Source organism: Onychomys torridus, chromosome 22 (assembly GCF_903995425.1).
Source record: "Onychomys torridus chromosome 22, mOncTor1.1, whole genome shotgun sequence".
NCBI classification, from domain to species: Eukaryota; Metazoa; Chordata; class Mammalia; order Rodentia; family Cricetidae; genus Onychomys; species Onychomys torridus.
This window is the reverse complement of record NC_050464.1, coordinates 41,599,833-41,616,297: the sequence shown is the minus strand read 5'-3', so window position 1 is coordinate 41,616,297 and position 16,465 is coordinate 41,599,833. Positions and strand designations below refer to the sequence as shown.

The 16,465-nt window shown below is 52.8% G+C and overlaps 1 protein-coding gene across 3 annotated transcripts in view; it reads left to right on the top strand.

Moving 5' to 3' along the window:
- Ttc28 (tetratricopeptide repeat domain 28) overlaps positions 1–15,730 on the top strand; it is a 417,040-nt gene extending 401,310 nt beyond the window's left edge. For 2 of the 3 annotated variants that reach the window (XM_036171625.1, XM_036171627.1), the window contains exons 14-22: positions 1,367–1,546; positions 1,994–2,714; positions 3,698–3,822; positions 5,448–5,679; positions 6,156–6,232; positions 7,291–7,314; positions 7,952–8,081; positions 9,826–9,933; positions 10,854–15,730. In XM_036171625.1, coding sequence (XP_036027518.1) covers positions 1,367–1,546; positions 1,994–2,714; positions 3,698–3,822; positions 5,448–5,679; positions 6,156–6,232; positions 7,291–7,314; positions 7,952–8,081; positions 9,826–9,933; positions 10,854–12,442 — 3,186 coding nt within the window. In that variant the 3' untranslated portion in view covers positions 12,443–15,730. The remainder of the gene's footprint in view (positions 1–1,366; positions 1,547–1,993; positions 2,715–3,697; positions 3,823–5,447; positions 5,680–6,155; positions 6,233–7,290; positions 7,315–7,951; positions 8,082–9,825; positions 9,934–10,853) is intronic. The other variant, XM_036171626.1, reaches the window with a different exon arrangement.
- Positions 15,731–16,465: the final 735 nt, after the last annotated feature.

Genomic DNA, 16,465 nt, shown 5'->3' with positions numbered 1-16,465 from the left:
CCTAGCTGATAACCTCACTGAGGTCTAGAACAGGACTCAGTGTGCATGCGGCCTAGATGCCGACAACCCTACTGACTCCCTGTGAGCACACACAATCACCTGTGCAGCTCTGAAACAGCAGGGCCATACTTTCTACTCCCTGTGTCACAAAGAGCAACTTTAGCTCTTCTTGGGAAATGGCTTGTAAAGCAAACAAGGAGTAACCCCTGTGATTTCGATTCTCTGCTCTCTCTTGGTTTAGCCAGATTATAAGAGGAAACGAGCCTGGGGTTTGTAGAGCCTGAACTCCCACTAGCACATGTCAGTCTGGGTTAGCAAGCACTTCTGCCACCCTCAGCCACATTCACTTCCTGAGGGTACAGCCTGTCATCCCCATCCAGTCAGACCCAGGAGACAGGCGTCTACAGATGACCTGCCTGCAGCCACACTGCTGCAGTGGCTTGCACTCCATCTTGGCTCACTCCCTCTCTTCCCCACTTCCTCCCAGGCTTCTTAAGTAGAGTCTTGATTTATAGCCCAGGCTCACCTTGAAGTCATGACAGTCCTGCCTCGTCCTTCCAGAGTATTGGGATTATGAGAGTGCACCACCACACCTGGGGCTTGGCCATCTTCACAGCTGGCTTCCCTTTAAGCTATGTCCTCACTTTTCATCAGGGCCCATTTGGAAAGGCCACATCTGGGAAGAATGGGCAGGTGTGTTCATGCTGCGGCTTGCACACAGACTTCCCCAGCTCCTCACCCTAAGTTCTGTCAGGAGAGATACTGCCTCTCCGACCCCTTCTCATCTCCAGAGGTCATAAATGGAGACAGCACCTTCAGAGCCAGGCCCTGGGGAGCTGAACTGAGACCCAAGCATCACAAAATTTCCTGGACTACAGGAACCCTGACTCTTCCATCCTGGCTCTGAGTGTCTGGCCTTGTACTCATCAAAATGGGAGATCACCAGGCTCATGGAGTCCCTGCTGCCAAGGAGGGTCATTGCATGTACTCTTCAGTCCTGGTGCCAGCAGTCTCTCTACTCTGTTCTTGGGGTGCCCTGGGACAGCTCCCTCTCACTCATTCTCAGCCTCCAGGGCAGACACTTGGATCTATGGCAGCTGCTCTCTCTTTGGATGTCATCCCCTTCAGGCTGGTGACTCTCATCTCACCTCAGGTCACCCGCAGGCCTTGACAGACTGTTCCCTAACCTTCTGTCTCCCAGTGAGACATACAGAAGCCCCAGCCTCTGAGGCAGACACACCTGTGAACACTGCTCCAGGGTAGCATCTCTAGTCCCCACAGCCTACAAACCTGCCCTGACAGTTGACCAGGGTGACCTTAGATCATGGGAAACCCACCCTGAGTCAGCCTTGTGCTTACTCTGCAGGGCCTGATGCACTCAAGTGGCCCTGTGGGCCGGCACCGGCAGCTGGTCCTGGTTCTGGAGGGGGAGCTCTACCTTGTCCCCTTTGCTCTCCTGAAGGGCAGTGCCTCCAACGAGTACCTGTATGAGCGCTTTACCCTCATTGCCGTGCCTGCCCTCCGCTCGCTTGGTCCACACTCTAAGGTAACGTACTGTCTGGCTCTGGGGTCGGTCCCCACATCCCGTAGCGTGAAGAAAGGGTAGGGTTAGCAACCAGGTCTTAGACCTAGGACACAATTCATATGGGGTAGTTTCTGCCTCAGTGGTTTTGAAGATCTCAGCTTTCAGTTTGTTGTTAAATTATAACTTTCTCAAGTCAGAATCAGTTTAGAGGGAAGGAAGAAAATTCTTAAGTTTCCAGGCTGACTCCAGGTTCCAGATAGGAAGTAAATTGGTATCTCCAACACTGCCTGGCACTCTAGGCAATTGGATGATACCAGCTTCCAGAAGCCTCTACTGTGCTGGCTGCAGGGAACTGTCCTGGTGTCTGAGGGGCAGGCTGTACTGGGTCATGAAGATGCTGAAAAGGTAGGGTGGATGATGTCAGGGACACCAGATGTCCTGCTAACCATGCTGTTGACTCCCCTGCAGTGTCACCTGAGGAAGACCCCACCCACATACTCCAGCTCCACTGCCATGGCAGCGGTCATAGGCAACCCCAAGCTCCCATCAGCAGTAATGGACAGGTGGCTGTGGGGACCAATGCCTTCTGCGGAGGAGGAGGCATACATGGTATCAGAGCTTCTGGGCTGTCAGCCCCTTGTGGGCAGTATGGCCACCAAGGAGAGGGTCATGAGCGCCTTGACCCAGGCAGAGTGTGTCCACTTTGCTACCCATGTCTCTTGGAAACTGTCAGCCTTAGTCCTCACACCCAACATGGAGGGCAACCCTGCTGGCAGCAAGAGCTCCTTCGGCCACCCCTACACAATCCCCGAGTCGCTGCGGGTGCAGGATGATGCAAGTGACGGAGAAAGCATCTCAGACTGCCCACCGCTGCGGGAGCTGCTCCTCACTGCTGCTGACCTCCTGGACCTGCGGCTGTCTGTGAAGCTGGTGGTACTCAGCTCTTCCCAGGAGGCCAACGGCCGCGTCACAGCGGACGGCTTGGTGGCACTGACACGGGCCTTCCTAGCTGCTGGTGCACAGTGTGTACTAGTGGCTCTGTGGCCAGTGCCAGTAGCAGCTTCCAAGATGTTTATTCATGCCTTCTACTCATCCCTGCTGAATGGCCTCAAGGCCAGTGCCTCCCTCGGCGAGGCCATGAAAGCAGTGCAGAGCAGCAAGGCCTTCTCACACCCCTCCAACTGGGCAGGTAGGCAGCCGGAACCTGTCAGCGGGCCCTGGGGGTCCTCCCAGGCTTGTTCTGCAGCTGGGGAAGGGCAGGAAGTTGGCTCTGGGTGCCAACGCCCTCATACTCAGCCCCTGGAGGCACAGTCATCACCTTCTAGACTAAGGAGTTCACCCTCAGAGTGAATGCACGGCTCTCAGTGTCAGTGGACAATGGGTGTCTGTCATAGTGGCACCAAATTTAAAACCCTGTGTTAGTAAACAAGACCCTTGGTGTGGCCTCTGGAAGATGTAGATAGGGCTGTGTACCGTGTGGAGGTCACCAGTCCCTCTACAGTTCAGTGTCCCTGGCAGGTAGTGTGGCTCCTTCAGAGCAGCCCTTACCATCCACAAAGGCAGCACAAGGCTAGAGCATGGCTGTGCCACTTAATTGCTGGTGTTCTGGTAGGGCAAGTGTCCTGGTGACCCATGGTCCCTGGAGACCACACCTGTCCTGTTCATACCCCACACAGCGTCTATGTAGGAAGCCAGGTCCTCTGCCTGGCCCTTCATTTTTGCAGGGGCTCCCTGCCCTGTGCGGGCTTCCCGGGTGTAGTGCACTTGTTTGAAAGTGGCATTCATTTGTTTTTCTTTACGGACAACCTATGCAGGCAAAGGAGCTAAGGGTTCAAGAAGGAGATGGATGAGCTCCTGTTGCTTAGCTGGTCTGGTCTTTCTTGCTAGCTCAGGCTGCTCCTTCTCAACTGGAGGAACAACTTCTCTTTACCCCTCTGGTTGCTGGTTCCTGCCCCAAGTTCTCTTCCACAAGGCCTTTTCACAAGGAAGCTTCAGGGTGCCTAGGCTAGTGGCTGCTCTGGGGGTATCTTCCTGCCACTCATTCAGACAGCCAGGTGGTATGGGTGCCCAAGAGACCACACCCATCATTGCCCAGCTCTCTAGCTGAGCACTTGGGAGGAAATGGTCAGGGCAGCAATACTGTTCCCTAAGGTCCCTCTGTGCTGTCCTCAGGTTTCACACTTATTGGGAGTGATGTAAAGCTGAACAGCCCCTCCTCACTCATCGGCCAGGCCCTCACGGAGATCCTGCAGCACCCGGAGCGGGCTCGGGATGCCCTACGAGTGCTGCTACACCTGGTAAGGGCTGATGGGACCCTGTGGGGAACCTGGGCAAGGTGCCAGTGAGAACCAGCTGGGACAGCACTCAGGACAAGGCATGGTGACCAGATCCAGCTGCTCAGTTTCCCTTGGAGGAAGGCAAGGTGCTGATACTTCAGTCTTGGAGGATTCGCGGGAATGAGTCCCAGGAATGCAGGAAGACTCCGCAGCTGACAGGCCTTACTTCATTACCAGAGTCTTTCCCCGATTCGAGAAAGGACTGATTGTACCCTTGGTCATCCCGGGGTTCATGAGGCCGTAGGCATCTGCACAGCAGAAGCTGTCAGTTAAGATAGTCACTCAGAAGGGACAGCTAGAAGGATCAGGGGTTAAAGGATGACTCGGAATATGAAAGACCATGTCACTCCCAAAATAAAAGTCACACAAAATGTGTCCCACCTTTCAACCCTTCGCTGAAAGCATGGAGGGCAGTTTCCAGTCATTCCCAACCCAGGTCTGGCCCAGGCTGGGATCCATGTAGCATGGGCACACTATCTGTGGTTACTGTATAGGCCTAGAGCAAGCACCATTGCAGAAGCTCCTGCAGAAGACCCGCTCCAGGAGCTGGAAGTAGGTCGGGGTCCAGGTGGACAGGCCACCTTGGCTATGTAAACCTCCTATCCCATAGGGAAGACTCAACCTGGGCCTTCAGACCCCCACACCCTGGACCTGGTGGCTCCCTGTGCACATCCATTCTTCAGGCTTGGGTCTATGTGGAGGTTCTGAACCTTAGGCAGTCAGCATGCACTGTACCTAGGGGTGCCTAGGCCTGCTGTGAGAGGCCACACTCTAGGCCCTGAGGATGCTGAGAGGCTTCCTCTGTCACCACGTATCTGGAAGCTACAGTATTGGATCCTTTCAAGTTCCCCAGCACATCTAGAGCACTCCTTCCTACCCCTGCAGACTTCTCTTAGGCAGCAGAGAGCCCTGGCCCCACACTCCTCTGTCCAGCCAGGCTTCTCAGGGGCCTGAGGCCCCAGGATGCAGGAATATTTACTGCTTCCCTCCATCAATGGTAATCACCAGAGCCACACATCAGGCTCCCCTGCCACACTTCCTTGTAACATTGCCTGTTTCCCCTTCAGGAGGCAAGGTGTCTCCAAGACTGTCTGTCCCAGGGACAGCCACTTCTGACTGTTTTAAGTGGACACTTCTCTCCCCCAGACATCTGATCTGTGCTGTGTTTTGTTCTAAGAGCAGCCTCAAGTGACATGGGGGACAGTGTGCAATCCTCTGTGCCTCGGGACCTGTGACAACTCAGGCCAACCAGGGAGCAGTGCTGTTGACACATTCTGTAGAAAATGAGGATCTGGCAGGCACTGGAAGGGCTGGGCAGGCTCTGACCTGAGGCCATTTTCTGCGATTTGCTACAGTGTCTGGAGTGGAGAGGGGCAGACTTCTTTGTCCCAGCCCTGCAGCTCTGATGACCAGATCCTTACCATCATACCCTCCTGTGCCTCAGGCCCAGTGATCTCTGCATCATGTCCTTAGGCCTGGTCAAATGGGCTTTCTAGGTGGCAGTAGTCAGCACTGGACCGACTTCCCCCAAAGCACCAGGAGGAACGGGGCTGATCTGGATCTCTAACTGTCCTGTTCCCCACTAGGTGGAGAAGTCCCTACAGCGCATCCAGAACGGGCAGCGCAATGCCATGTACACATCCCAGCAGAGTGTAGAGAACAAAGTGGGTGGCATTCCCGGATGGCAGGCCCTCCTCACTGCTGTGGGCTTCCGGCTGGACCCTGCTGCCAGTGGCCTGCCGGCAGCTGTCTTCTTCCCAACCTCGGACCCAGGCGAGAGGTTGCAGCAGTGCAGCAGCACCCTTCAGGCCCTGCTGGGTGAGCTGCTATGGGGGTGGGGCTGGGGAGGGGCTAGCACAGAGGGGACCGTGAGTCACAAGAATGCTGGGCCTTGTAGCTAGAAGTATCACCAGACATGGCAGAGTCCCAGAAAGCCACGATACATGGCTGATGCCCACCTCACCCAATCTTCCTGTCTGCAGTGGTCACCTGGGCGTGTTCAGTGGTCCTGGGCAAATGACAGCCACAGATCAGCAGCAGCTGTGGTCCTGGCAAAACCACAGACCAACTAGGGTGTGACACAGAGGCACACCACTGGGAACTAGGGTGACCTGGAAACATCACTAGGAGAGTAAAGCATAAGGTCAGGATCCCACTTCCATGGAGGTCCTAAGCCACACAGGGACATGTCTCTGGCTGGGCCAACCTGCAGCAATCTACCTTAACACTGGAACTCTTTCCCCTGGAGGTGCCAAGACCCTCTGAGTAACATCTGCTCCTCTGTACTGGCTCAGGTCTGCCCAACCCAGCCCTCCAAGCACTGTGCAAGCTCATCACAGCCTCAGAGACTGGAGAGCAGCTTATCAGCCGGGTAAGTAAAGCCAGGCTGGACAGACCCAGACAGGCCTGTCAGGAATACAGAGTGTGGTTTCCTTGCCTTAGGGAATGGCATCTCCAAACAGGCAGCATCTACAGACAGGTTCTCAGGGCTCCTAGGCCCTGCCTGTGTGTGGTCCAGGCGTCTCCAGAACCCTCCATTCACTATCTCCTTGTACCTGCCACCTCAGCCAGCTTTCTCAGCTGACTGACCAGCATCACAGCCACTGTCCTGAGCCAGCAGGCATTGGGCCAGCCCCTGAGGCACAGCACTGAGCACAAAGCCAGCTGCATGGCAGTTTTTAAAGAAGAGGCCACTTTGGGGAAATGTGGGTAGAATTCAGGGGTTCTGCGAATTTCTATTCTGAGCTCTGAGCAGCACAATTTGTGGCTTCTCTGTCTTTAGAGTCCACCCCAGGTGCAGCATGTGTGGGAGGACCTCTGGAGGGCATTCCTGGTCATTCTGGAAGCTATAACTTAACACAGTAGTGCATGTTGCTCTGAGGTATATAAGCCAGCCTCGGCCATGTGCCAGTATGGGTTCCCTATCTGAGCTTCCCCAGGTAGACACTCTCAATGGCTCCTGGAGACTCCTCTGCCCTGGAGCTATTGGCAGCCAGGGACCTGACTTCCTTGAGTTCCTGCTGGTTTATAATTAGCATGCCTCATCTGCTTACTGTATAGCATCAGGGGATAAGTCTAGAATGCTGCTTGTTAAAGCATCTAGAGTGCTGGTCTGTGTTCTCCATACAAGAACGCAGAACTTGAGGCTGAGAGCCTTCAAGTGTGCCAGCTCCTTATGCCTCTTGCTTTCATGGAACCAAGGGACTTTGGGTCTGCTCACTGTGAGCCCTAGGACAACTGGACACTGGCCGAGGCACAGCTGTCGCCTTGTGTCCCCTGCTGCCTCTTGCTCCTCTCCCTGGTCAGAACCAGGCTGGTGCAGTGCTTCCCGTAGCAGCAATCAGCTTGTGTGCATAACTGCTATGCTTGAATCTAAACTCTCTTCTCTCTCTCTCTTTCTTTCTTTTTCTTATACTGTGCTGGCTGAAGGCTGTTAAAAATATGGTGGGAATGGTGAGTACAACTTTAAACAGCAACTGCTGTCAGGTGAGCGCCTTGCCCACCCACCCCAGCACTACAGCTCTGAGCTCACTGGCTGTGCACGTGTCGCTGGCACAGAGCTCTGGGCTGGGGCTTGGCCCTCCTCTGCTCTTGCTGCCCCTTTCCTGTTCCACTCTGTCCTTCCACTAGAGCAGCAGGGGCAGAACCAGTGACAAACACAGGCAGAGCAATCTCACTCCAGAAGCATAGTGCACAGTGGCACTGGAGTGGGTCACACGAGCTCATCCATGAACTTGCAGTTACGAGATGTGTTCAAATCTTCCTCGTCTTGTGAAGAATTCTAAAGATGGTCTTAGCTAAGTCCATAATTGAAAACAGAGGGAGCCAACCCCAATTCTTCTCCCCCACTTCCACAGCCTCTCCTGTGCTTTAGGGAAGGCAGAGATCAAAGCAGAGCTGGGATCCCGGGAGGCTCCTTTGCCCCTCCAGGTCCTTGCCCCAGAGACGGCAGTAGGTATGACTGAACAAGGACCTCCAGAGGCTACAGGTGTCATGAGAGGCCAGCAATCCATGGCAGGTGACATGAGCTTAGGCAGGGTAGTCCAAAACCTGGCAGACCTATACTTACGTCTGTCTGTCTCTCCCTCAGCTCCATCAGGTGCTGGTCCAGCTGCAGGCCTGCGAGAAGGAACAGGACTTTGCCTCAGCTCCCATTCCGGTCTCCCTCAGTGTCCAGCTGTGGCGGCTCCCAGGGTGTCACGAGTTCCTGGCAGCTCTCGGTAGGACCAAGCACCCTTGACTTAGTGAGCTACTTCTTTCAGCTCCCTTTGCTGTCTTCTCCCGTTTTCTGTTGGGTAAAGCCTAGGGACGCAGAAACATCAACCAAAGATGCTAATGCTGCTTCAGCCTGCTTCCCTCCATCACAGTATCCCCTCTAGTCTGTCCTCACCTCCCAGGACAGACCAAGCTTTACCACATCTCCAGGGGCTGCTGGTCAGAGACTAGCAGTGAGGGCAGGAGGGCCAAGAGCAGCATGAGGTCAGCGTAGGGATAGGGCCTACCAGGCCGAGGGCAGGGCAGGGCCTCTAGGCCAGATGAGGAGGTCTCTGAGCAATGTCAAAGACATCTAGAAGATGTCAATATGATGTCACTACCACAGGGACCATCAGATATTGCAGGACTATGCATCCTTATGCTCTGTCCTGGGCATCTACTCGCTGCTGGGGGCTAGCTGCCTGTGTTTTCAGTTGTATAATGTATTTCTAAGGAAGAAGGCAATCCACACACTTGGTGCTATCTACAATCTGGGCTACTTGTTTCTTGTCCAGAGTTAAGGCAAATCTGGTGAGTTGGAATCTACACAAATGCCACCAGAGGCAGGAGAAGCAAATGAGAAAGATTGTCTTCACTTCTGTCTTGGCTATCAGCCACCTCTGTGACAGTGACACCAGTGTATCACTGGAAGGTGGCTCCATCTTTTTCTCTCAGCAAGAGAAAACCAAGCGGTGTGGTATGGCATGGTCAACCCTCCACATCTGTGAACATTTCCAACCCCTTTCCAGTTGTGTCATGGAGACCAGTCCAGAAGGGAAATAATCCCAGCCCTGGCTCCTCCCGAGGCTGGTTCCACTAGTGTCCTGTGCACCTCCTAAGTCAGTGCTCAGAACAGGACACACACACACACACACACACACACACACACACACACACACACACTCACACACACACCCCTGGTCCTTTCTGGAGGCAAAGTGGGAGGAGAGCAGTAGGTGGCAGGTCTGGTCTCAAGAGTCCTTCCATCCTCATCTGAGTTCCTCTGCCAACCCAGCACAGGGCTGTCAGTGGTGGGGTGGCTGACTCCAGTCTCTGGCAGAAGCAGAGGATTCTATCAGAAGCATTTCATTTTCCTAATGACTTCCATGAGGCATCCCTGTTTATTCTTTAGTCCATAGAGTAGTTTCCCATAACAACCAGAATGCTCTGTGGGTCTTTCAGGGAACCTTATTCTGAATGGAATGTATGTCAGACTCCCATCCAAGAGTAGAAAGGGAACAAGCGCCCCCTTTGGTGAATGGCCAGCGGTTCAGTCTAGTCCCCATCATTTCACATAGGAGCCCCCATACAAGCTCCCTTTCCTTCTCCACCCCACAGTCTCCAACAGGCTGTGATGTCTCAAGTAGAAAGTCTGGCTGGTCTCTTCTGGGGACAGTCTTTGGCCACAGTGCCTGGGAGAGTGCTTGCTGGCTGCCTCTGTGATGCTCAGCTAACCTAGACCTCCTGGGCACATTTGCCTGGAGAACGAGCAGGTTGTGCTGTGGCTATGTGTCTAGTCTCATGGAGCCTGACTCCAGGAAAATGGCAGAAGAGTCAGGCAAAATCCTGCAGAAGCAGGTAAGGCTGTGCCCAGCAGCTGTGGTGGGAGAGGCAGCCTGACCTGACCACTATCAGTTGGGAACCCTGACGGCTAGACACTGCCCTTGGGAGAGCCATGCACAGCATGTGGTGTCTTCCACCTTCCTCTAGGTTTTGACCTGTGTGAAGTGGGCCAAGAGGAAGTGATCCTGAAAACTGGGAAACAAGCTAGTCGACGCACTACCCACTTTGCACTCCAGTCCCTGCTGTCACTCTTTGGTAAGCACCTCCCCTTTCCCTCTAAAGGATAGTGAGTGATACATGTTTAGTTTGTGTTAGAATCTTCTGGGGAGGGGCCCAGAGCTCCTTGCTTTGGAGAGCTTCATTCTTGGGGGATACAGGCAGCAAGCTCATTAGCTTGCCTAAGGCCAACCTAAGAAACACCACAGTGGGGACAAGACGGGACAGTGGAGCTGGTGGGACATGGCATGGTATCAGGACATGCCTGTCCTACTCCAGGGTCATGCAGGTGAGCATAAGAGGGGCTCCTTGGGACCTGAGGGCATGCCTGGCCTGAGTGCTGCTGTTGTGGGGATAAGTTGGCAACTGGATCATAGCCATGGTTTGAGGGCAGCCAAACCAACAGGTCCTGCTAAAGAGTGTGTACTGTGACAGGAAGGCTTTCAGAGCAGGTTCCAGAATGAGACGACATTGTATAACATCAGGAAGGCAGCGGCAGGAGAGGGCTGGAGTGCTGTCCTGGGTAGAGCATCTGTGAGATGCCTTCTAGGTGGAGGCTGGGAGACAGGGAGGAGGTCAGTGCAGGCAAGGGGAGGGGCTCTGTACCCCATGGGTGCTGCAGGGTCAAAGGGCACTAGCAGGGGTAGGTATGGCTCCACTGCAGCCCAGCCATAAGCACTGCACTTGGCATGCGGGCTCACTGGTGACATTCTCAATAGTGAGGACTAAGGCTTGAGTGGAAGGTGACAGGAACCGAAAGTAGGGCTGCTGAGGCCCATGGCGTGTGGCTGGGCATGTCCTAGGGTGTTGTGCTTTTGTCCATGAGGACAAGGGGTTAACTGCAGTTGTGCTCATGCAGTGTCTAAGTCTTTACTAGTTTCTAACATTAAGGATGTCTCGCGGAGGAAATGTCAGTCTGTAAAATCCTAACTGCCCTTTGGCCTGGATGTTCTGCCTAGATTCCACAGAGCTCCCCAAACGCCTCAGCCTGGACAGCTCATCCTCCCTGGAGTCACTGGCATCAGCACAGTCTGTGTCCAATGCTCTGCCACTGGGCTACCAGCACCCTCCTTTCTCCCCCACTGGGGCAGACAGCATTGCCTCCGATGCCATCTCAGTGTACAGTCTCAGCTCCATTGCCTCCTCCATGAGCTTCGTCTCCAAGCCCGAGGGGGCTTTGGAAGGTGGGGGCCCCCGAGGACGACAGGACTATGATAGGCCCAAGAGTGCCCACCCACAACGAGCCACCCTGCCACGGCGCCAGCTGTCCCCTCAGGCCAGACGTGGGAGCAGCAAGGAAGAGGAAGAATATGAGGGGTTCTCCATCATCAGCATGGAACCGCTGGCAGCCTACCAAGGTGATGGGAAGGCACGCTTCTCCCCAGACCCCAAGCAGCCTTGTGTCAGGGCACCCGGTGGTGTGAGGCTTTCAGTCAGCTCCAAGGGAAGTGTTAGCACTCCCAATTCCCCCGTGAAGATGACCCTGATCCCCAGCCCAAACTCACCCTTCCAGAAAGTGGGAAAACTGGCAAGCTCAGACACAGGTGAGTCAGACCAGTCCAGCACAGAGACCGACAGCACCGTGAAGTCCCAGGAGGAGAGTACCCAAAAGCTCGACCCCCAGGAGCTGGCCCAGAGGATCCTAGAGGAGACTAAAAGCCACCTCCTTGCAGTAGAGCGCCTTCAGAGGAGTGGTGGCCCAGCAGGCAAGGGCCCTGACCGAGAAGAAGGCATGGTAGCAGCACCCAACAGCACCACAGTCTTTAGAGCTTCAGAAACCAGCGCCTTCAGCAAGCCTGTACTCTCCCATCAGAGGAGTCAGCTGTCACCACTCACTATCAAACCACAGCCCCCAGCCAGGAGCTCATCGCTCCCCAAAGTGAGCAGCCCTGCCACATCAGAGGTATCAGGCAAGGATAGCCTGAGCTCTCCAAGCAGCAGCCGCCCATCACCTGGCCGTGACACCCCAGCCTCCCCGGCAGACCCACCACTCTTTAGACTCAAGTACCCCAGCTCTCCTTACAGTGCTCACATTTCCAAGTCCCCCCGGAACACATCCCCTGGCTCAGGCCATCAATCCCCTGCGTGTAGTGCGCCATCTCCTGCTCTTTCCTACTCTTCAGCTGGCTCTGCTCGCTCCAGTCCAGCTGATGCCCCAGATGAGAAGGTGCAGGCAGTGCACAGCCTCAAGATGCTCTGGCAGAGTGCACCCCAGCCCCCCAGGGGTCCGCGGAAAATATGCCGAGGTGCACCAGGAGCCTTGACATCTAAAAGAGATGTCCTCAGCCTGCTGAACTTGTCCCCTCGGCACAGCAAAGACGAGGGCGGGGCAGACAGACTGGAACTGAAGGAGCTGCCTGTGCAGCGGCGTGATGAGGTGCCACCCAAAGTCCCCACCAACGGTCACTGGTACATGGAGACAGCAGCGCTGACGACGACGTCTGGTGGCCTCAGCACCACAGCTGCCACCCGCCCTCTGAGACTGCCCTTGGCCAATGGTTACAAGTTCCTCTCCCCAGGAAGGCTTTTCCCCTCCTCCAAATGTTAGAGCATCTTGGCCCTGACTCAGTGCACAGTACAGCCAGAGTCTTGGGGTCCCTCCTCTAGTGCAGTCACCTACACAGCCACTGAAACCATCTCTCCTCGGACAGGTGGGCTCCCCAGGCAAGGTCGCAGCCATGCCAAACACCATTGTACTCACGGGTAGCTCCCCTGGGCCAGATCCACCAAAAGCAGGTCTCGCATGGGGTGGGAATGGCCGTGTGTCTCTGCTGCCTCTTTGCTCCTGCTTCTGCCACAGGACCTGTGGGAGGAAGGCAGCACCGGTTTTGCTACCAAGTCTCTATGCATATCTTTCCTACAGGAGCACAAACAGCTCCTGCTGGGCTCCCGGGTGCTGATGGGATGTAGAACATTCTAAGTTCTGCACTGATGCATTACATTATCCAAAAGGAGAACTGTGGTTTTTAAAATGCCAATTCTTTGTGATTAAATTGTAGCCATTTTGGTGGATACCAGAAGTCACAGCCACAATGCAATAATTCATGTTGAAAGCGCTTGCATCCCCAGCTGCTCCCCATGAGCTCGGCTGGGCCTTTTGACCCCACTGTTGGCCAAACTTGAATTTTCTTAAAAAAAAAAAAAATTCTATACTCTTGTCCAGGCATTTTAGAACTATGCAATTGTGGTTTAAAACACAACGTTGTGCTTTTAAAACATAACTGACCTTTTTTGTACATGGATAAACACTTGGTTTTATTATCAATAGTACTTTGCATTTATAGCTATTATTTTTAAAAGCTCAAGAAATTTTAAATGTCAAATTTTGAATATTCACCCATAAGTAGTAATCAAGTTTTCTTGGGAGTATGGTTGAAATTATTCAATTTACTTATTTAAAAAAAAAAAAAAGATAGAAAGGAAAAAAAAAAATGTCCCCTGGCTAGACCAGAACCCCAGCCACTTCAGCTGCCTTGCTGCATTTCTCCTCTCCCAGCTCAGGCCCACAAGCCTCTCCTCTCTCCACCACCAGGCCCCACAGCCCAGCTGGTTTCTTGTGACTGCCTGCTACCACCTCTGCGGCATTACCAACCAGGCCAGTCTTTTCCATGCACTGTGACAGTGCCAGTCACAACTCCACCAGGTCAGGGGAAACACTCCATGTTTGTACGAGATTCACGTACTCCTCAGTGAGAGCAGTCATCACGGCCAAGGCGCCCCCCATCACAGGAGTGGGGGTGCTGGCATCATGACCCCCAAGGGCACTTCTCACCTTGAGTAGGATCTGACTTTGGTTTTGTTTCTGATTGTGGCTTTTTAAAGCAGGGTCTCTAGCCCAAACTAGCCTCTCAGATCTGCAGCAATCCTCCTGCCTCTGCCTTGAGGCCTGTACCCCCACACTATGCTAAGACCTCACTCTGTAGCCACTGACTGCTACTTCCTCCTCAATGTGCTCTTTTAAAAACTGACACTGTCGGCTGGCTCCATGTAATTCTGGTGAGTTTTGTCAGAGAGGATTCCGCATCCAAACAACCTTGTTGACAAACAATAATAAGGCCATCACATTTAACCTGCCCCATCCCTGGGAGAGAAATTCTTCATGAAAGCAGCATGTACTATCTTCTGTTAGCAGGGAGCTAACTTGCCATGTAGCAAATGAAAACCAAACCCAGCACTGTGCATTCCACTTGCAAAGTCAGGTCCTTGGCAACCGAGAATCAACCTCAGCACAAATGCAGGTGGCTGGGCCCTGTCCTTCTCAGCCACCACCTCAGCCTCTTCCCCCAAGTGCCCAGGAGCCTGGCTGTTTGTGCTCTGTCCAGGGCGCAGGCCACCATCAGCAAATACCTCCCCCCTCCGACCATGTGTGGTTGTCAAGCCATGGAGGACTCCAAGGCTGCTCTGGTGTACTCCTAGGCACACTGCTGTTTTCTGGTTCACACTGAAGAGCCAGACAGTACCTGCAATGCTTTCTGTTTATCTTAGATAGAAGGTTCAACGAAGGAAAACAAAGCTGACAAAGTAATGGGGCCAATGTGCAGATCCAAGTTAGTGCTTATGTTCGCCTTGGTGATTTCACGCGCATGTGAAAAAGAGGATTCTTCACATCATGAGAGACTGCGTGACTCAGCATTCTGGATGGGTCAGAGGTTGGCAACCATGATCCACAGACTAAAGCTGGTGAATGAGTTGGAAGTTTGGTTTGTTTGTTTGTTTGTTTTGGCCATAAGCCAGTGATGGGTTTTACCTTTTAAAATGGTTAATAAGTACAAGACAAGTCTTGGTTTTGCCTCTTGGTTCACAAAGCCTGAAGTCACCTATTATCCTGCATTTTAAAAGAAAGGTTGGCTCCTGGTATATACAGCAGAAAATGCAACTGAAATTTTGTTCCACAGCCAGGAAGTTTTCAAGGAAGCAGTGGGCCCACTGGGCCTGGAGCCTTGAGGGCTCACATTTGGTGTAGGTGGCTCCTACCTAGCCCTTGGCTCTTCACCATGTGTGAGAGGAGCTGACAGATGTGGGTGAAAGATACAAAAGTCGCCTCTGTTTCCCCTTTGCTGGTAGTAGATAGATGTTCCCTTAAGCTCAGGAATTGAAAATTTTTAATAAATTTTTTTCTTAAATGTTCTACCCTGCTCTACCAGACAAAGACATGCCCCAGACAAGCAACAGTCTCCTCTGGGAGCTTGGTGGGACTACAGAGCAAGGCCATAGGCTGCCCCAGTTCTTACCAGTAATGACTGCTAACTGCAAACTAACATAAGAATCACCTACAAAACTTACATCTTGACCCACATTGTCTCTGCAGCAATGAGCAGGGCTCACCTTCCTCCCTTTTAGAGAGAAAAATAAAATCAGTCCACACTGATAGGTGGTGAGGTGCTGCCCACAGGATCCAACTGCCCCCAGCACACACAGAAGCTTCAGTGGTCCTTAGCTGTACACCTCATAAGGAGGCAAATAGCAACAGGGAGCTTTTCCTCACACCTTTTGTTTTATGTGAATTGGCCGTATATGTGGCTTGTGAACTGGGCCTGTCTGTAGTGGATCCTTCAGAGATGTCCATGCCAGCGACCACCCTCCCCCATCCTGGGCACCTCACCCCCATCCTGGGCACCTCCCCACTTGGCATTCACGCTCCTTATATGCATTGTTAGCCACCTTTGGCCTACATGGACTTTTTTTGTAAATTACACAGTTTCCAAACAGCATTAAACTTTTTATATTATAAAATTTGCCATGTAAAAAGAACTTCCTATTTTTATTGAGGCTGCGGGCGCTTGGCCCTTCCTTTGTGATTCAGTGTCTATTAAAGCATGAGCCTGTCAGTTTTAAATGCTGTCTCTGAGTCTCTTTCTATGCGTTTCCCACAGTTCCGAGCGGCTGTGTTACAGATGGCTGCACAATGCTGTCTCTGAGTCTTTCTGTGCATTTCCCACAGTTCTGAGCAGCTGTGACAAATGAGTGCACATCTGAGTGAGTCCACTGTAACCTTGCCAGGGGACATCAGGAGGAGAGCAAGGTACACTTGTACCAGGCACTCTAGACACTTATAGAGTCTTAGATGGCCAACACTTGGCTTTTCTAGAATCATAGTGGAGTGCCAGAGAAGTCTATTGTTGAGTAGTTACTTAGATAGGAAGGAAAAATAAAACAGAGATTTTAGCCACTGATTGCCTATCTCAGGAAACTTTCAAGGAGACTCTTCAGGAAAAAGAAAGCAGTCCTCTGTGTGGGGAGGCATGAGCCTAGTGAGCGGGCCAGTGAGATTCAAGGATACAAGCACTTTAAGGAGTGATGTCCTACTGGGTAACAGTAAAAATACTAATCAACAATATCTAAAACATCAATGGTAACCTGCCGTGTCAGAACAGAAGGAAGTAGATTGTTTTTTAAATGCATTAAATATACAGAAGCACAAAATAAGATTATATTAGTGTGGGAGAAACACAGTAATAAAAGGACAGGAAACGGAGAACAAAGTTCTGGTGACACGAGCATCAAGAATGCCAAGTAAACCAACCAAGTGAGCCGGACAGAAGATGGCAGGCCCGCACTCTGCAGTCTGTGT